We start from the raw sequence: 17,331 nt of genomic DNA on the forward strand, positions 1-17,331 counted from the left end.
CATGTGACGGAGATCTGGAGATATATATATATCAACCCTTCCATTCTGTGAAGAAGGACGAGCAGTGAAGTGCGGTGTGTTTCACCTCAATCGAAGCGTGTATTTGATATTATTATTATTATTATTATTATTATTATTATTATTATTATTATTATTATTATTATTATTATTATTATTATTATTATTATTATTATTATTATTATTATTATTATTATTATTATTATTATTATTATTGAAGAAGACAGACAAGAATACATGTTTTGAATTCGCGTGGCAGACGGCAATTCCACAATATTTACAACTTCACTGTGAACTAATTAAGACAAGTATATGAAACTCGGCGTAATGATAGACTCGTCTTAGCGGCCGATTCTAGTATATTTTTTTCCAAGATATCTACATTATATTGAGAGCTACAGAGCATCCGCGAAAAACTGGAGACGAAAATTTTTTCGTGTCGACGCGACGCGTAGACGGACAGACATCGCCCACCGCCGCAGGTAGCTGTACATATACAGCTTCGCTGTAAAAAGTATAATAAGGCCAGTTCATTTAGTAGCAGACTTTAAAGACCTGCGGCTATCTCGATAGTGGTGCTAGTCTGAGGATTTCTGCTATACAGACCAGACTTCGTTACTGCTCGGCTTCAGTTCCGCAGTACACATGGTGACATGGACCTAATTAGTTCAAAAGGAAATTACAGAAGATTAGAGAACTGTGTTGTTTGAAACAACGCATAAGCGTGAGAAGAATAGACTTCGCAAGCCGCTGCGCAACGAAAAGTAGTAGGCGTAACGTTAGAGAGTAAACAGGTGTAGCTGACATTCTAACTGAGACTGAGAAGAACAAGTGGAGTTGGTGAGGTAAAGGGCATAGAGCTGATAAACGGTAGTCTCATAAAAGAACAGATGTTTTTTTTTTCGCCGTTTTTACTGTTGGCTGAAAAGACAACGCATGCTAACTGCACATTTTGCCGAAACGAGCCCGTCTTTTTTACTCCGATAAGGTTTGACTTTTGTTTGCCCTAACGAGCTGGCCACCAGCTCGCTCGCGCACCCACCTGCGCTGCACCTCGCGACTGCGAAACAGCGGTTTCGAGAAAAACGAGGAAGTATCGTTGCTCGCGGAGTGCGCATCCTTCGATGGAACCGAGCGCTGCCCCGGACCGCGCTCGCTTGGCATATCAAGCGGCGGTGCAGAGATTCAGCAAGCAGGCTCGGGCGTCTTCACGAAGCGCCATGCCCCCACGACGCAAGCATTCGGCGTCCCGGGAGCCGAGGAAACGCGTCGCCGCCGCCGCCGCCGGCCGCGGCTCCAGCGCATCCCCGGCTCGAGTGGCGCATGCTGGCGCGCTCATCGCTGACGGCAAGCGCCGTTCGGGCACTTTTTCCAAAGTCCTCTTCGGAGCCCTCATCAGCGTCCTCGCGGGGGTGTGCGTCCTCGTCAGCGCCCACTTGGCTGCATCGCTCGCGGAGGAGCCGTACCGGTGCACCTGAGCCCCGGACCATCGGCGGCGACCGGGGTCCTCGCCTGTCACCCAGCTGTGGACACCACCTGATCTACCAGCAGACAGGAGGACACGTGAGGCCTGCACGCCTCCCCCCCCCCCCCCCCCGCAGTTTCCACAGCTTTCTTTCTTCTCGACCCCGTGCGCTTTGAGAACTAACTTCAGTGCCAGCCAGTATCGCGAAGCTTTCTTTTCTTTCTTTCCTTTTTTCTCTGCGTTTGGCCTGTTCCTTTGGGAACTTTCGAAAAAGAACGACAAACAACCTGCTTCTTCGAGCAACAAGTTGCGAACTTTGTCATCGTGCTCGCGGCTGGCAGGTTGGGCCGACATGCTGAAGCAAGACCTCTGCGCCTTTCTCTTGTGCTTTGCGTTCAGCATCTTCGCGCTTGTCGCCATCGGCACTTCAGCCATACTTCTCGCACGTTCACCGCAGACGGGGAAACTTAATAAAGCTCGTGGATCTTGTATTGTGAGCCTAAATATTGTCTGTTTAACACCGGTTCAGCCGCCAAGTATTTTTGTCTGAATGATCTGCCCAGCTGCGTTCGTACTGCAGTTACGTGCAGTGTCTTAAGACGCTTACTGCGAGTAGAGCGCTACTTCCAGCTTTTAATTGTTGCATTAGACTTCGGCGTGCTAGTTCGCTTTCACTGACAATATTACCATCGATAAATATGTGGCTCGTTTCTCAGCGGATCGTACTCGTGTGCCCGAGCATGACAGGGCAAATGTGTTGCCGTTAAAATTAAAGAAATAATAGAGTTAATGACTACGCTAACCAACTCCCCTAAGTATCCCTGCACGTAGCGCAGTAGTCGTATACATCCGAACGAATGTTCACATACACAATGCTCAAGATTGGTTTTCAGTTTAACCCCATTGTGCACTGCAGTTATCGATGACATTGTGAAATTTTTAATTCTCTGTTCGGTCAGATGCATGATTAAGGAACAACTCCTCCGAAGATGACGTTAAAGGGACACTAAAAGCAAATACTAAGTCGTCGTGGACTGTTTAAATAGAATTCCAGAAACGTCGCAGCGCTTGTTTCGTGCCAAGAAAAGACTTAGTTTACGAAAGAAAGAAATGCGTCTGAAAAGTCCGCACCCAGACGCGAGCTGCAAGCTCTGCAAACACGAACTCGCATACATCGCACACATCTTATCTAGAGGACAAAATAGAACCGGACCTTCTCGAGGAGCGATGGCTAAGCGCTCTGACTAGCTCGGAACTTCACGGATGGGCTATCCAGCGGGCCCGGGCAGCGGTGGAAAAACTATGCCTCACCGCACATAATGCCCGGGTGGCCTGAGCCCGGGCTGGCAACCTCGCAGGTCCTTTTCCCATTAAAGTTTTTTCCGTCCGTCCGTCCGCATACCTTTAGCGCGATTCAAATCTCGCGCCCTCGAACAGGAAAGCGGTGACGTTGCGTACGCCATCACCGTCCTTTGCTGCCGTCGGTGAGTACAATGGCGCCCGAGAGGCGGCGCTACAGCTTTCTGCGCAATATGCAAACGCGCGGCCAGGGATAAACCGAGCCAGGACAGAGCGTTGGATTCGCCACTGGAGCTGCTCTCGGTCAAGTGGCGTGGACCGTTCGGGAATCCTGCGACATCGCATGGACGTGGCATTCAGTGCTACTTGCAGTTTGTGAGAGATTCGCGAGGCAGCAAAATCAGCTCAACACTTTGCGATAACGAAACTACTGAAACGCGAAAGCGTGGGCGGCGCAGGGTGGAGAAAACGAAACCTGGCGACCGCCCGCGTCATTGTCAAGGGTAGCGCCATTCAGTTCTTTTTTTTTTTCTAAAAAGTCATATAGAACTACTCAAGCAGCATTTCCTTTTGCCTTATAAATCAATACAATGATAATTTGATTACGAGTGTTCGAGTAATAGTGACAGAATTATAATGAGGAGAGCCTTCGTCGTCGGGTTAGTACTTCAATGTCCCGAGCTAGCCTCTAGTGGTGTCCAGCATTTACCTCAATTCCTCAAATACTAAAGCTCTTTCCCGATAATATTGACGTCTTAGACGTTCTCGAGCACTAATATACCACTTTAGCTTGACTTAATATTTGCTTTAGTGTCCCTCTAACAATGGAACGTACAGGATGTACTGTGGTGGCCACAGATTTTTTTTTTGTGCGGGGACTTCGGATTCGGACTTCGGATTTTTTGTGCGGGGACTTCGGAACTGGCTAATAATATTCGGCACTCTCTGCTTGATGGCACAACACATTTGCACATTTCTCAATACTTTTCCGGTTGAATTTCAATCCCAAGAATGATTTCATACTTTTTGATGGTACCTTGAATGCGACCTGTTAAAACTGTTTTGTGACCTCATTTACTTGGGAGTCACGTGATCTTTAACCAGGAATGACTGGATGGGAGAAGACGACGTGGGCGCTTTTCTTTGTTCAATTTATCCTTGTGTACTTTAATGTGTAGCATAAATATGTAAACAAGTACTTTCATATTTCGTGCTACCTTTATACCACCTGTTAATCGCATTTTGTAGAGCGCAGTAAGATCATAAAGCAATTTTTTGTGTGTGTGACATGGGAGAAGACAAGGGGGAGTGTTGCTTAGTTGAAGAGTGTTTGCACTTGGGTACTGTTAAGACACCACCCGATTCATGGCCAATACCCCAGAGTGGTTTGCGCCATTTCACTAAGGAACAACAACATTTAAGGCACAATTTCAAACACGAAAGAAATAATTCTACATATTCAGATGCTATCTCTAATTGGACCCTGTTAAAACAGTTTTGTGAACTCGGAAAGTAAGCCCATAACGCAACTTTTCTACGCCTGAAAGGAAATGTGCCCGTGGAAATTTGTTAACTTCTTTCTTAATTTATTTTTATTGCCGACGCTTCGACTGTGATGTTATAGGTATACCCGGATACCGAACTGCTTGGCGCAGTAAGCAGCCTGTATCAGAATCAAAGAAGGTGAACGCGATGAATGAATACTGGTAAGCGTCGTTGTGTCAGCACGTGCTCTTCCCTCAGTTTTGCATAAGTGGGACATGATTTAAAAGGTATAGTCGTGGGGAAAAGCTATCATCGTCAAGAAATGCCTTCACGGGCCATTATTCGATAACACAACAACAACAGTGCTCACTACAACAATAGTACCCATCTCAGTGTGGGCAAAAATGTACTACGTCTAGAGTTTGACTCAAAAGCACCCCTGCAGGGAGAGCGCTCCTGACTAGGCTGGGACGGGACACGAGCGGACACGTAGATAGATATGCATACGTGCCCGACTGCTTAAGAAAAACAATAAGCGTTAAGCCAGTACCTAAGAACATGGACCCCAAACCTCCACGAGAGCAGAAGGCAGGCGCGAGCCGAATACGTGGAAAAGACACTAGCGCTGCAAGAGAACACGGTGTACACGAATGCTGCCACGTACCCGCGAGAAGGGAAGCGCACGGCCACGGCGGTGGTGGTGGACGGCGACGGGAATCTGATCACATGTGCGACGGCAAAGGCAGCCGACACAGCGGAGGCCGAAGAAATTGCCGTGGCGCTGGCGGCAGTAGAAGGATATAGGACAGGTAGGCCTCTAAACATCTTAACAGACTCGAAGGAAGCGTGCAGAAATTACACGAGGGGCAGGATTAGCAAAGCCGCCCTCAGAATTCTTGGTGGAGCCAACTTCGCCGAGAGGAAAGTTACGCACAAGTTAATTTGGATTACGGCCCACGCAGGCATAGAGGGTAACGAAAGGGCAGACAGCCTAGCTCGAGAGAGCACGTTCCGAGCAGAGCAGTCGCGCTCCCCGGAGTATCACCCACACGCTTGTGAGGGAGGATACACAGAAATCTTAAACTTATACAGAGGGACGAGAGCCAAATATCCCCCACCGCACAAAGCTCTAACGCAGGAGGAAGCAACGAGTTGGCGCAGATTGCAGACAAACTTCTTCCCAAATTTATACATCCTAAACAAAATGTACCCAACACAATACAGAGACACCTGCCCATGGTGCGGGGCCACACCCACACTATACCATGTCACATGGGAATATAAACACAATAAATCATTCCACCAACACAATAACCCGAGTGCGGAGCAATGGGAGAGTCGGCTTACCAGCTGCGAGCTCACGGCCCAAAGGGCCTTAGTGCAGCACGCTAGTGAGGTAGCTAGGCTCAGTGGAGCCCTGGAATAGGGGCCCACCCTTGCCGGAAGAGGCTGCAAGTCGCCGGCGCCCAAGACGACCGAGACCTCGAGACGCTAAATCCTTGAAGGAACCAAATAAAGTTTCTCTCTCTCTGTGCGACCTTTCTTGCGTTCGAGCCACTTCGCGAATGCGATTCTGCCACCCAATTTCCAGTACCGAATGGCGGTAGCATTCGTGTTTTAACTGGCGCGGTCTTTGGAGCATTTCTTCAGCGAAGCTTCCCAGCAAACCAGTTTATCAGCGTTCTTCTTCAGAGCACAGAATAGTCTTCCGTGTCCAAGAACACGATTTTATTGGTTTTATCATTGGGTTATCTTTGTGAATAAACCAAGTGGTATGTGACAGCAACGTGGTGTGCTTGATTTCGTGCGCATGGTTCCTCCCGGTTTAAGGTTGTCCCGGTCATTGACCCACCGCGGGAGCTTAGTGGCTATGGCGTTGCAGTGCTGATCTTGAGGTCGCGAGTCCGACTCTGGCCGCGGCGGCCATACATGTAATATAATTTACCCCCTGTATGTGTGTAAATTATTTTGCAGTGATTTCGGTGGGAGCGAAACGAAAAAAATACGCTAGCGTGCGTAGATTTAGGTGCACGTTAAAGGACCCGAGGTGGTGAAATTGAATCCGCAGCCTCCCACGTACTAATGCGCGCCTCATAATCATGTCCTGGTTTTGGCATGTAAAACCAGATAATTTAATTTTTTAAGTTGTATTCTCAATTTCACGCGTAAAATCCCAGAATTTAATTATTTTAATATTCCTAATTGATGCATCTGGGCCTATCATGTGCGTTTAATGTCAGTATCTGTACTCTAAACTCTGCGACCACCTACACATCTTTCAAAACGAATAACATTAGTTACATCGTGGTAATTTTATACCGCTAACCACGACTTGCGCACTTTCCTCGATGTGTGGTTTCCAGTCTGCTGTCCCCTTTATTTATTTTTGCCTTTCGATTACGCTTACCGCTAGTCCGTTTTCACGTCGACCGCTACACGGAACCTTGTCAGGATAATTCATTAGATACAAAGATAAAAGTTTTCTATAAAGAAAAGTTCACTATAAGCGGGGTCACAATTAGTTCAGCGTGCAGGATTGCTTTAACACAAGATTAAATATTTATTGATTCAACCTAAATGAACCACCCCTTTACTAATCCACCCTGGCGCGCCGTGGAGTGCCGGGATGGATACTTGAGCAACAAAATTTTAGTTACACTATTTAAGCTACAATATTTTAGCTAAAAAATGCTCATAACAGGTGACGCACAGTCATGTACGTCGTGGCACGTGCGTACGTAACGCCAAGAGCATTAATGGAACGAGGAGCCTGGAGGCATGTTCGCATCGACGGACGCGTTCTATAGTGGGTAATGGCATCACCAAGGTGGCTGATGCTTATACTGTACAAGTTTGGAGAACATGAACGCGTTTATACCTCAGGAACGTAAGAGTCCACTTGGTGCCCACATAAGCGTTTACTATTACCGGAGTTATACAATGTGTGATGTCAACATAACTGAATTCTACTACATCAATGTCTTCAGCTGTTAGCGCGCACTTCTCGAATGTAGCGAATGATGTCGGCAAACATCACGTGTCGAGAAGGTGTGTAAGCTTATTATTACAAAATTAAAAACGTACCTCATAAGCGTATAGTTGGACTCTGGGCAGACATGAAGTCTCAAAACGCGAGGTGCCACCGTTTAAGTGCTCGCCTCTAACTTTTTTTTTTTCGGAGGAAGGCAATGCATGCGCGTGCGGCGCAAGAGTGTGACGTGCGCTACCTGGGTGCGCAGATGATCAAGATGATGATCGCTTGCGTGGCCGCGTTCCTCCTCTGCTGGCTCCCACTGAACCTGTTCATCGTCGTGTCGGAGCAGTACCCGTCCATCTACGACTTGAGCGGCATCGGCTACATGTGGTTCGTCTGCCACTGGCTGGCCATGAGCCACGCCTGCTACAACCCGCTCATCTACTTCTGGATGAACGCAAAGTTCCGGGCGGGCCTGCAGGCGCTGTTCCGCTGCCTGCCGGCCACACGCCGGCGCTCCTCGTGCTTCGTGTCTACCTGCAACGTCAAGAAGGCGGCCACTTCCAACAGCAATGCTATCTGACTCAGTGCCCAAGGCGCCGCGGTGCCCGTCTCTGTGTCCCATTGCAGGTACTACGCGTCTGCGCCTACCCTCCTCTTCTCGTGCGTCACTCTGACGCCGCACTTTTCCGGAGAGCGATCGAGCAGCTGGCAAAACGCCCCGGATAGTGCGAAGCCAGAGAGGTTCGCGGCAGCTGTGGTATAGCTGGTAGACGCAGCGTACAGCTCGCAATCATCCTGTAGGCGTTGTGGCAGCTGCCGGGGGCCATCGTGCAAAATACTTGAGGGTATACGAAATGAGAGTGTACGAAATGAAATCACTTGTAAATCCCTACAGGCCAGCCATGCCCACGCCCGAAGCACACACAAATGTATACACTTCACTTGTTTCAGCACGCGCGGTGACAACTTTGCAGTGCATGAGAGCGTGCGTGTAAGTATATACATAAATACTTATAGTTTAAATCAGTGCGGAAGACGACAGCAACACGAAGAGGACACAGGACGAGCGCTATCAAGCAACTGAAGTTTATTAAGAGCAATGCACAAAAGCAATACACAATGCACACTTTTTGTGTGCTGTTCTTAACAAACTTCACTTGTTATAGATAGCGTTCTTCCTGTGTCATTCTCTTCCTGTTGCCGTCGTCTCCCGCACGGATATAAAGTACGCATTCATTACAACTAGCCCAACTTCCTGCGTTACATACATACTGTGCGCGCACAGCAGCGTTTAGAGGCAGGTGGAAATTAGTATATACTTGGTGAGACGACGTATCAAGCACAAACATCGTTCAAGCCTTTAGAGTCTCCCTTTCTCCCATCGTCTGACCTCAACCGAAGTGAAGCGCAGACGCTTTGCCAGGGCGATTGTGTATATAGCACAACTGCGCTGACAGGACGCCTTAGGGAGTGCGTCTTTATTCAAACGTGAGTTTTACGGCGTTACCTCTCGGCTATATACAGTAGCATTTATGACACCAGCAGCGGCAAGCCATTTTATTGGGTTTCATGAGACCAGAGCGTCAATGTAAAACGCTGTTTCAATTCCATAATATTTTATAGTTGCTGGTATTAGATAGTAGGTGCGCACTGCAGTGCGGCTATAGCAGTTCAGCGGACACGTTCGGCGTAGCCAGCGAGGGCTTTGTTACGACGTGGAATCCAGATCGCTGAAGTCTGGCCTTGGCTGTCCATAGCAGAAGAACTGGGTAAGCGAAAAAAAAAAAGGGAGGGCCTGGTTCTAGGCCACCGACATGACCCTACTTTCCTAAATGTGGAAACCCCAATATTCGCGCACTCGTAATTACCCTACATTAGCGTGGTGGAAGACCCGGGCAAGCGCTGTATAAAGGTGACAGTCCTTTGCCTGAAGCAACAACGGCTTTACCGTGAGCAACAAGGCTGTCTATCATTCCTCCCTGCACAGAGGGGAATGTCTCGTGAGCGGCACTGTGCGAGCTGCAGTGAAAATCGATACAGGCTGCAGGACAGGCATGCCATAGGATGCAGAAGCATGTTTGCCTTCTTGGAACGCCCGGACGATGGGAAGTACTTAACGCAGCGTAAATCAGTGCCATCCAGCTACAGGCGACATCTACTCAAACGAAACTGGCGCAAGGTGAAGAGCCCCTAAAAATGCTGTAAATTGTGTGGACTCTCCCCGAAACTAAATTTAAGTGTACTAGCAAAGCACTGTGCTGTGTATTTTTAATCAATCCGCCTGTGGCGTACCTTCCCTTTTTGCGATGGCTAACACCAACATGGGCACCCACACTGAGGACATCGGAGTACGCCTTGCTTTTAACCGCGGAGCAAAGCGCATAAATTAACGCGTAATCTGCGCTAGACATTCTTCCGCACCAATCAGAGTTAGTCGCGAGGAGATTGCCGCTGTTGCTGGCACTCCCGCTGTGTAGTATGCGGCAGTTCCGCGCTGAAAAGCCAAATGGTCTCGTCATGCGTGAGTAGCACAGCGCACGAACATGCTCTGCCATTGTTTTTAAAATGAGCGCAAACTTTGTTTCTGAACTGATGCTTTTGCCACCGGCAGACGTCAAAAGGCCGCTCCGACACACTAATTAGCTGATCAATTATGAGTAGGATTTAATTATGAGATCTTTGCCTGCTTAAAACGTAGAACACGTTAGTAGTGCCTGCGATGGAGACGCGGTTGGTCGGCTTTGATGACGTGAGGAGGAGAAAGGGTGTTGCTTGGTACAGGTAGACCTATAGCCTCGTAAAAGTTGCCGGAAATCGCTCCGCCTGAACGCCACTATCAAACGCGATACGGCCTGAAACACTTCGCAGTCCAGCTGACAATACCATGGCCAGTATAACTAAAAACTATTACAATTTGTTTTTATTCCAAATCTATACCATTAGTTCTCCGTGTTAGGCCAAAATGACTCGGGTCCAGCCCATATGGGAGGGCCACGCGCCCACATGAGCGGAAACCGAGCCATTTAGTCGTATCACGGAAAGATAATAGCAGATTTGGAATAAAAACAGATTGGAATAGTTTTTTTTTTTTGTCATACCGGCCATGGTATCAAAATAAAGTTGACACGGAGCCCAGTACTTTGTGCGTGTTCATAACCACGGCGACCCACACTGCTCGCCATTCGCCTTCAGCCCTAGTATCACGGAGGATCTCTAGGGGGGGGCCGAAGCACCTCTCTCCTCAATATACAATGTCATCGCGGGAACAAAATATCACTTGCATTTGAGTGTCGCGCTTTCTTGCGCTTTAGTTCATCTATTATTATCTTACGTTCTGGTTAAAATTCAGGGAAAGTATTTACTTTTTTGGCTTTATGAAGTAAAGAACACATATCTACAGGACACGTTCACGTAAGGTATCTCCAAGTTTTGTCGTGGCGACTGCTCTTTCGAGCAGCTGTTTTAAAAGACATTTTCGACTGTCCTCAACCAACGCCGCTGCTAGTACTGAACAGTCGCGGCAAGTGAAGGTTGAACAGCGCTATATGCCGCTCTATAAGAGCCCATCTTAACGCCGCTTAAAACTAGTAATTGGCGTGAAAAATAATGTTTTCATTTTGAAATGGAGGCATTTCGTCGTTGTATTACCACGAAGAGTTCGGTACGTTAAGGTAATATTTCGTTTCATCACAACATGGAACAAAATTATCAAGAACATGGAGCTGGGGAGCACAATGAGCGTGTAGGCCGTAGGAACAGGTTGTCATGTTGCACGTGACCCGGCGAGCCCTGTGCTGATCCATGAAACACAGCGACGTTGTCTCCTCCAGCGAACTCTGACGTGGCGTATCGGACCTTGGCTGATCCACTGTGAGGACCGGAAACAGGGTTTCGAAAAAGGTAAGCGTTAAGAGCTGTGCGCCACTGTATGCCGTTTCACCGCAAGACAAGCGAGCATTTTCACTGCGCTGAGCGTGCACGGTACGCTGGCTGTGTGACGACTCTGTTACTTTCGATCTTTCACGCTTTGCCTTCTTTCCGGCCGCCTTAAAAACAAGGCGTTGAAGGTTAATACCGTGTGCCCGAATCCCCATCAGGAGACTCCTGAAGGACTGGCGCGGTGTCCGTCAGCGGAGCGGTCATTGGCGGTGACCCTCCTGGCCGACAAAAGATTTACAACGTGTGCACGCTGCATGCCGTATAGCCACTGACTGCATGCGTGTTCGTTTTTCGTAGCTGCGGTAGGCATGGTCGACTGCATTGTTCATCGCAGACACGCGGCACCTTATACCGCTGGCGTATTCGTTTGCTTACAGACACCGCTTTCACAGTCTTTCTTTCATTCTCTTTCTTTTTCTTTTCTTTTTCAGTAGGGCTCAAAAACGCACATCGGAGACGCTACGGCTTCCCACATCCTTCCTGTTTTTTCGCTATTTTTTTTCGTAACTACAGCTGCTACTCAGTGGGAGATAACCTCTACATCGTTGCCCGTCCCGCGCGTGCCAGCTACCTGCGGCCTTGGCCATCCTTGCAGCATTTATTTGCTTGTTCAGCGTTGTTCTCTTTCTTGTTGACGTTTGATGCGTTGTTATTCTTATCCTCGTTATGTATACGCTGTTTCTCACTTCTGCGGAAGGAATTACATGTCCCTTAAGACCACCTTTTTTCCCCTCTCTCCCTATCTCGCTCTCTTCTTTCCTAAGGGTATTTTCTGCAACGTCCTTGTGCCTTTCCTTTTTTCTGCGTGTGTAGTTCATTATTTCCCACGCTTTACGCGGAAGATTTCCGCTGGGTTTACACTGACACGTAGCCCATTGTGCCGCATGTGCTTAAAGTATAAGCTTCCCGTGGACAGAAATAATATAACATTCTCTCACGTTCCTTGTTTCAATGCTTGGTGTTCGATGCTTGCTTTGCTCATGAAGCTGAGTTTGGTAAGGGTAATTCTGGATGATGTGTACACGTTTTATTCTTACATTATCATCATTGTTTTTAATAGAGGTAGAACTGCTGTAAGTGCCTTGACGTTTTCAAAATGGTTTATTTGGATTAATTTGTGCGCATGGTTTACGACTTCTTTACAGAGCATGCTCATTGCAAGTCTCTATCCGTGTCTGCCGCATGCTATCGCGTCGGTGTATTCCGTATGGGACGCTTCGCTCACATTGCTGAGAAGAACGCCATAATTACTGAATTCGCATAACTCCTCCGATCAAAGATTTTTATTGAAAAGTCCTTTGTAAATGTATTTATTAGAAGTCTACATCTCTGTGAAAGAAAAGCTAATTCTATACAACCTACTGGAACACATTCACTTAATTAGCGCTTGATATATAGCCATCTGGGAGTCTGGAACACCTCTGGACGGGTCTGCTTTTTTTATTCTTTTTTTTGCAACAGCGTAGCATACATGTGTTTTAGTCATAGCCTTCATCTTTGCGAAAGAAAAAGTTCAAATGACTGTCTGCGAGAAAGCTGTTTTAAAGTTTTCTAAACACAGTGTAATATCGCAAAATCTTCGCATGACGTCACTACTCACTCGATGGCGCTTTACTTTTTCTTGTTCTTTTTTCATTCTTTTTTATTCTTTTTTGCGAGCGATATTTCTTTATGCGCTGCAGAAAGTGGGGTTGTAGGTAAGTTGCCCAGAAACTTCTAAATTAATGCTTGGTGGTAAAGCTGGCGCATTGCTTTTTTGTGATTACTCGTATCACTCATTATATGGTGCAATAATTAAAGCCGAAAAATCTAGCAATTATTGCAATTTAGAAGGAATATCTCTTTTCATGTGCGCTGAGCGCCCCGATTGAAGCATTTAGGGTCCGTGACAAATTTGATGAATTGAGGGGCCTCGGTTAACAAACGTCTAAAAAAATGAAAAGAAACTTGTATCCTTTGAAAACAGAAAAATTACCAGAAAAAGGAAGGAACAAACATTTTATTTAGATAGCGGGCTGAGGTTATTGCGGGTGAAGCCCTATTCCAGGGCCCCACTGGCTCTAGCGGCTCATTCGGCCTGGTCCAAGGTTTCCTGCTGGCTTCTCAGGTCCAGCCGAGCGAGTCGCGCCTCCCACGACTTTTCAAATTCGTTGCGTGTGACAAGGGGTGAGTTACTCTCTGCTGGTTTTTGTTTGCAACGCTAAGTTATATGTTTGAGGGTTAGTGCAAAAAAGAAAATCAACAGACATCAGTCATTTCTGTGGTTTTAAACTCTTCTACTAGATCAGTTACTTCCCGCGGCGCTCACCAACGCTCTTGCTTTGGGAAAAACGCCTGCACTACTGCACGAACTCCTTGAACTGTGTGCAGTGACGACGACAACGATTGCCCACATGACGGTGTCATTTCGTTGACTGACATACAAGAGAGCGAAAAGTCGCATTTGAGATAAATGTTGGCTAGCACTGCTACGCTGGAAGACGGGCTGCGGACGACTGCTGTATCACTCACAAGCGATGCTGCGTGAGCGTATTACCTCCTGTTGCCTTGGAAATACGTGCACAGACGCCACTACTCTCCGAGTATATCCGTGTTTGTAGGTGCATGTGCTGTTTGCGTGTTAATTTGGCACTGTGTACACTATATTTATCACCCTGCGCCTAAAGCGGCATGCAAGGAGACCATCCAGGCGCCAGATTCTCCAGATCATAAATCTCCAGATTCTCATTAAAAATCAGCATTTCTTGCTCCGAGTCTGCGTCCAAGTCTGCCAATTCCACATGGTAGATAAGTTTCAGCGCTTGACAACAAAACAAACTGCTGAGCGCGGAGGATGCGCGATAGTCCAGTGGTCAGTGCATCCGGCTCTCAACGGGCATCCGGAACTCATTTCACACTGTCGCAGTGGCATGAGTGCCATTTCCGGTAGTACGCAAAGTTTCATTCCATTTCGACATAGAGTAAGCGTGAGGCTGAGGGCAAAGAGTGGTTGAGGGCGAGAGGCAGCATGACGAAGACGGCAAAATTACGACGGCGGTGTAAAGGAGCAAACAGAGCGTGCGCTGTTATGAAGTATCAGCAACGTTCTCAGTTAGACAGCGACAACTACAAAAATCTGCAGACCAGCGATTCCTCCTGCTCTGTACACATTTACTGTGACACTACTTTACCAATGTCCCCAAATTCGTGCGAGAGAGAGAGAGAGAAAAGGATGCATAGAAAGCCAGGGAGGTTAACCAGAGGTAGTTCCAGTTGGCTACCCTGCACGGGGGGAAGGATTACGGGGATAAAGAAAGAAAAAGAGTGGAAGGGGAAGATAGGGAACGAGAGACGAGCACAAACAAACCGCGTTTACTATATAGTGGTAGGGAACGACGTCCTTAAAGTCTATCGTGAAAGCCTGTAGACCGCAGGAACCTTAGTAACGCGAGTAAGGCCTTCAACGCGGATGTTCTTTGGGAGCACCCACCTGAAGATTTAGTTCTGAAAGTGGACGACTGTCCAACTGGTCCAGCACTCTGCACATCACTTGTCCCTGGCACTATACAACGGGCAGACACAGATATTGTGTGCGAGCGTCTCATCGCTGCTGCATTTGTCGCACGTGGAGCTCTTGGCCATTCCAATACGAAGGCATGCGAGTTTCTAAATGCAACGCCTAGCCACAGACGGTGCAGCATGGTCAGTTCACGTCGTGGTAACCCAGGTGGTAGATGCATCCGTATAACCGGAGACAACGAACGCAAACGGCACATGGTGAAAATGTTCGAGTCTCACAGGGGCAACGTACATTCACGGAACATCAATCGCAGCCCAGCCGCAGTGTCTCTTCGCGAAAGCGGAACCAAGACAACTTGACCATTTTTATGTGCAGATTGGGCGGCTTCGTTGGTGTGGTCATTCCCGCTGATGTTGTAATATCCTGGAAGCAATTGAAAGGTTATGTTGTGTCCCTTGTCATGGCTGCGATTATATACCTGTGGAATTTCTGAGGCCAGCTGTTCATTGGGTTCGTGGCGCATTGGGCTTTGTATGCACTGAAGGGCTGCCTTGCAGTCACTGAAGACTGTTCATTGTTGCGGTGGTTCCTGATTAATGAAATCAAGTGCAGCATGGAGTGCCGCAAGTTCTGCACCCGTCGATGCGGTCCCACATGAAGTTCTTAATTTGATTTCTTCAGATGTTGCGGGCATGATGAATGCAGCAGCAGAGCGGTTGAGTTTTACCGAACCACCTGCGTAGACATCTCGCTGGCATCTGTGCACGTTGTGAATGTGTTCCAAAGTTGCTTGCTTCAAAGCTTTCAACGGCGTTCCAGCTTTCTTTTTGATGCCCGGAATTGTCAATTGCACTTGCGGCCGGTGCAGACACCACAATGGGTCTGATAATCGTGTAGCAGGCGTAACTTGTGATGCCAAGTAGGACTGATGTCTTACAATACGTTTGTCAAATGTCAAATGTGGCCCCTTTGCTGGCAAGCAAGCAAGATGGTGTGAGGGAATCCGCGTCAGGCGTCGGGTGTGCGCTCTCAGGACATCTGCAGCAATGTAAACTGTCAAAGGAGCGTCTCTGGCAATGGCCACTGTCGCAATCGATGACGTAGTTTCTGGGAGACCGAGACAAGTTCTGAGTGCTTGGGCTTGCACATTCTGGAGTCTGCCGATATTTGCAGTGCAAGTATTTCCTAGTAGAAGTAAGCTGTACCGCAGGAAGCCCAAAAATAGAATTTATATATTGGCAACATTGATGGTACACTGTTGCGCCCCAGGATTTCCCGCCAAGAAAAGCGTGAAGGTCCACAATGGCGGCCAAACGCTTTGTCATGTACGAGACATGACGGCCACAAGACAAGTCTCTATCAATGATGACACCAAAAAAAAAAAAAACGGCGCGTTCATCTGTATGGTACAGTTTGGTCATTAATCCGCAAAGCATACGGGGCCATAGCTTTGCGAGTAAATGCAACGAGTGCGCACTTCTCAGGTGAACGCGCCAGGCATCGCCTTCTTAAGTATGTTGACACGGTCATTTAAGATTGCTGAAATCATGCGCCGACTTGTACACATGTCACTCCTGAAGTCCATATGCAAATGTCGTCTTCATATACGGAGAGCTGTACGGTTTGCAGTAACGAATCAAATTTGTGCAAAATTCCTGCAATACCATGAAGCCTCCGAACTGTGTACAACGACGACATGATGGCGGTGTGGCAACCATGGCAGCGGTTTGACTATACTCATCGTTGACCGACAAAAACAGTGAGAAATCTTTGCGAGGCGAACGTTGTCTGGCGCGCTAAAAGCCGCGCTGAACGTCTGTTGAACCATGTGCAAGCTATGTACGTACATGGCGCACAGACACCACCGCTCTTCGCGTCTTCACCGCGAGTTAACGCTACAAACACCACACAGATTTCGAAGTGCGGGAAATGTGCTCCATAACTTAGGGAAAATTTGGCAGTTTCACCCCAATGGCAGAGCGTTGACAGCGATAGCAAAGATTATCATTGCGCTTGAACTCCTTGGATATTGTTCTAACTATACGCGGATGCGACGTGTTGGCGCGATGCATCACGCAAGGCAACTCCTTGGCAAAAGAAACAACGCCCTGGCGCCTGGAGCTACTAGGTATCTCTCAACGCTGGCGTGATGAGCGTCACCAGTAGCTTTGCAGGCGTTGCAACTCGATGAGACCGATGGGAAACCGTCGGCGTTAGTAAGCGCCCAGTGAAATATCAGATAACGTTAGCTTGAAGTTTACTGCTCAGACCAGAACATACACACAGCACCTCAGCAAGAACGCTAGTGTGCTTCTAAGTATGGGTGCTCACAACGCATGTCAGCAGCAGGAGGCAGAATGCTGCCCTTGCTTTGCCACCGAGGTGATTGAGCGTAGCGTTGACGATGCGTCCACTTCGTTTCGTCGTTGTTGCAGCCACACGCACTCGGCGTCTCTGGAGGCCCTCTAATCCTCCGCGCGCAAGTGCCATCAGCGGGACAGCACGACAACGGCAGCGGGGCCGATGGCATGAACGTGCCTCGAGTATCCGTCTAGTTACTATCACCATTGGGGGCGAGGAGTTACGGGGTCGCCATCTGTCGGAAGCGCCTCCCTCGCGTAGTATGAGGGAACACGCGGTGCGCTCCTC

The 17,331-nt window shown here is 48.0% G+C and overlaps 1 protein-coding gene across 3 annotated transcripts in view; it reads left to right on the top strand.

The window, feature by feature from the left end:
• The window catches only part of LOC135902653 (RYamide receptor-like), a 126,037-nt gene that overhangs the window by 89,012 nt on the left and 19,694 nt on the right, over positions 1-17,331 (top strand). Inside the window, exons 3-5 of one of the 3 annotated variants that reach the window (XR_011507955.1) lie at positions 7,507-7,871; positions 11,075-11,144; positions 11,618-11,978. Coding sequence is in view for 1 of the 3 variants with exons in the window: in XM_070523493.1 (XP_070379594.1) it covers positions 7,507-7,824 (318 nt within the window). In the remaining 2 variants the exon portion in view is untranslated. Of the gene's footprint in view, positions 1-7,506; positions 7,872-11,074; positions 11,145-11,617; positions 11,979-17,331 lie in introns of those variants that run through there. The other 2 variants (XR_011507954.1, XM_070523493.1) reach the window with 2 other exon arrangements.

Source organism: Dermacentor albipictus, chromosome 1, assembly GCF_038994185.2.
Source record: "Dermacentor albipictus isolate Rhodes 1998 colony chromosome 1, USDA_Dalb.pri_finalv2, whole genome shotgun sequence".
NCBI lineage: Eukaryota > Metazoa > Arthropoda > Arachnida > Ixodida > Ixodidae > Dermacentor > Dermacentor albipictus.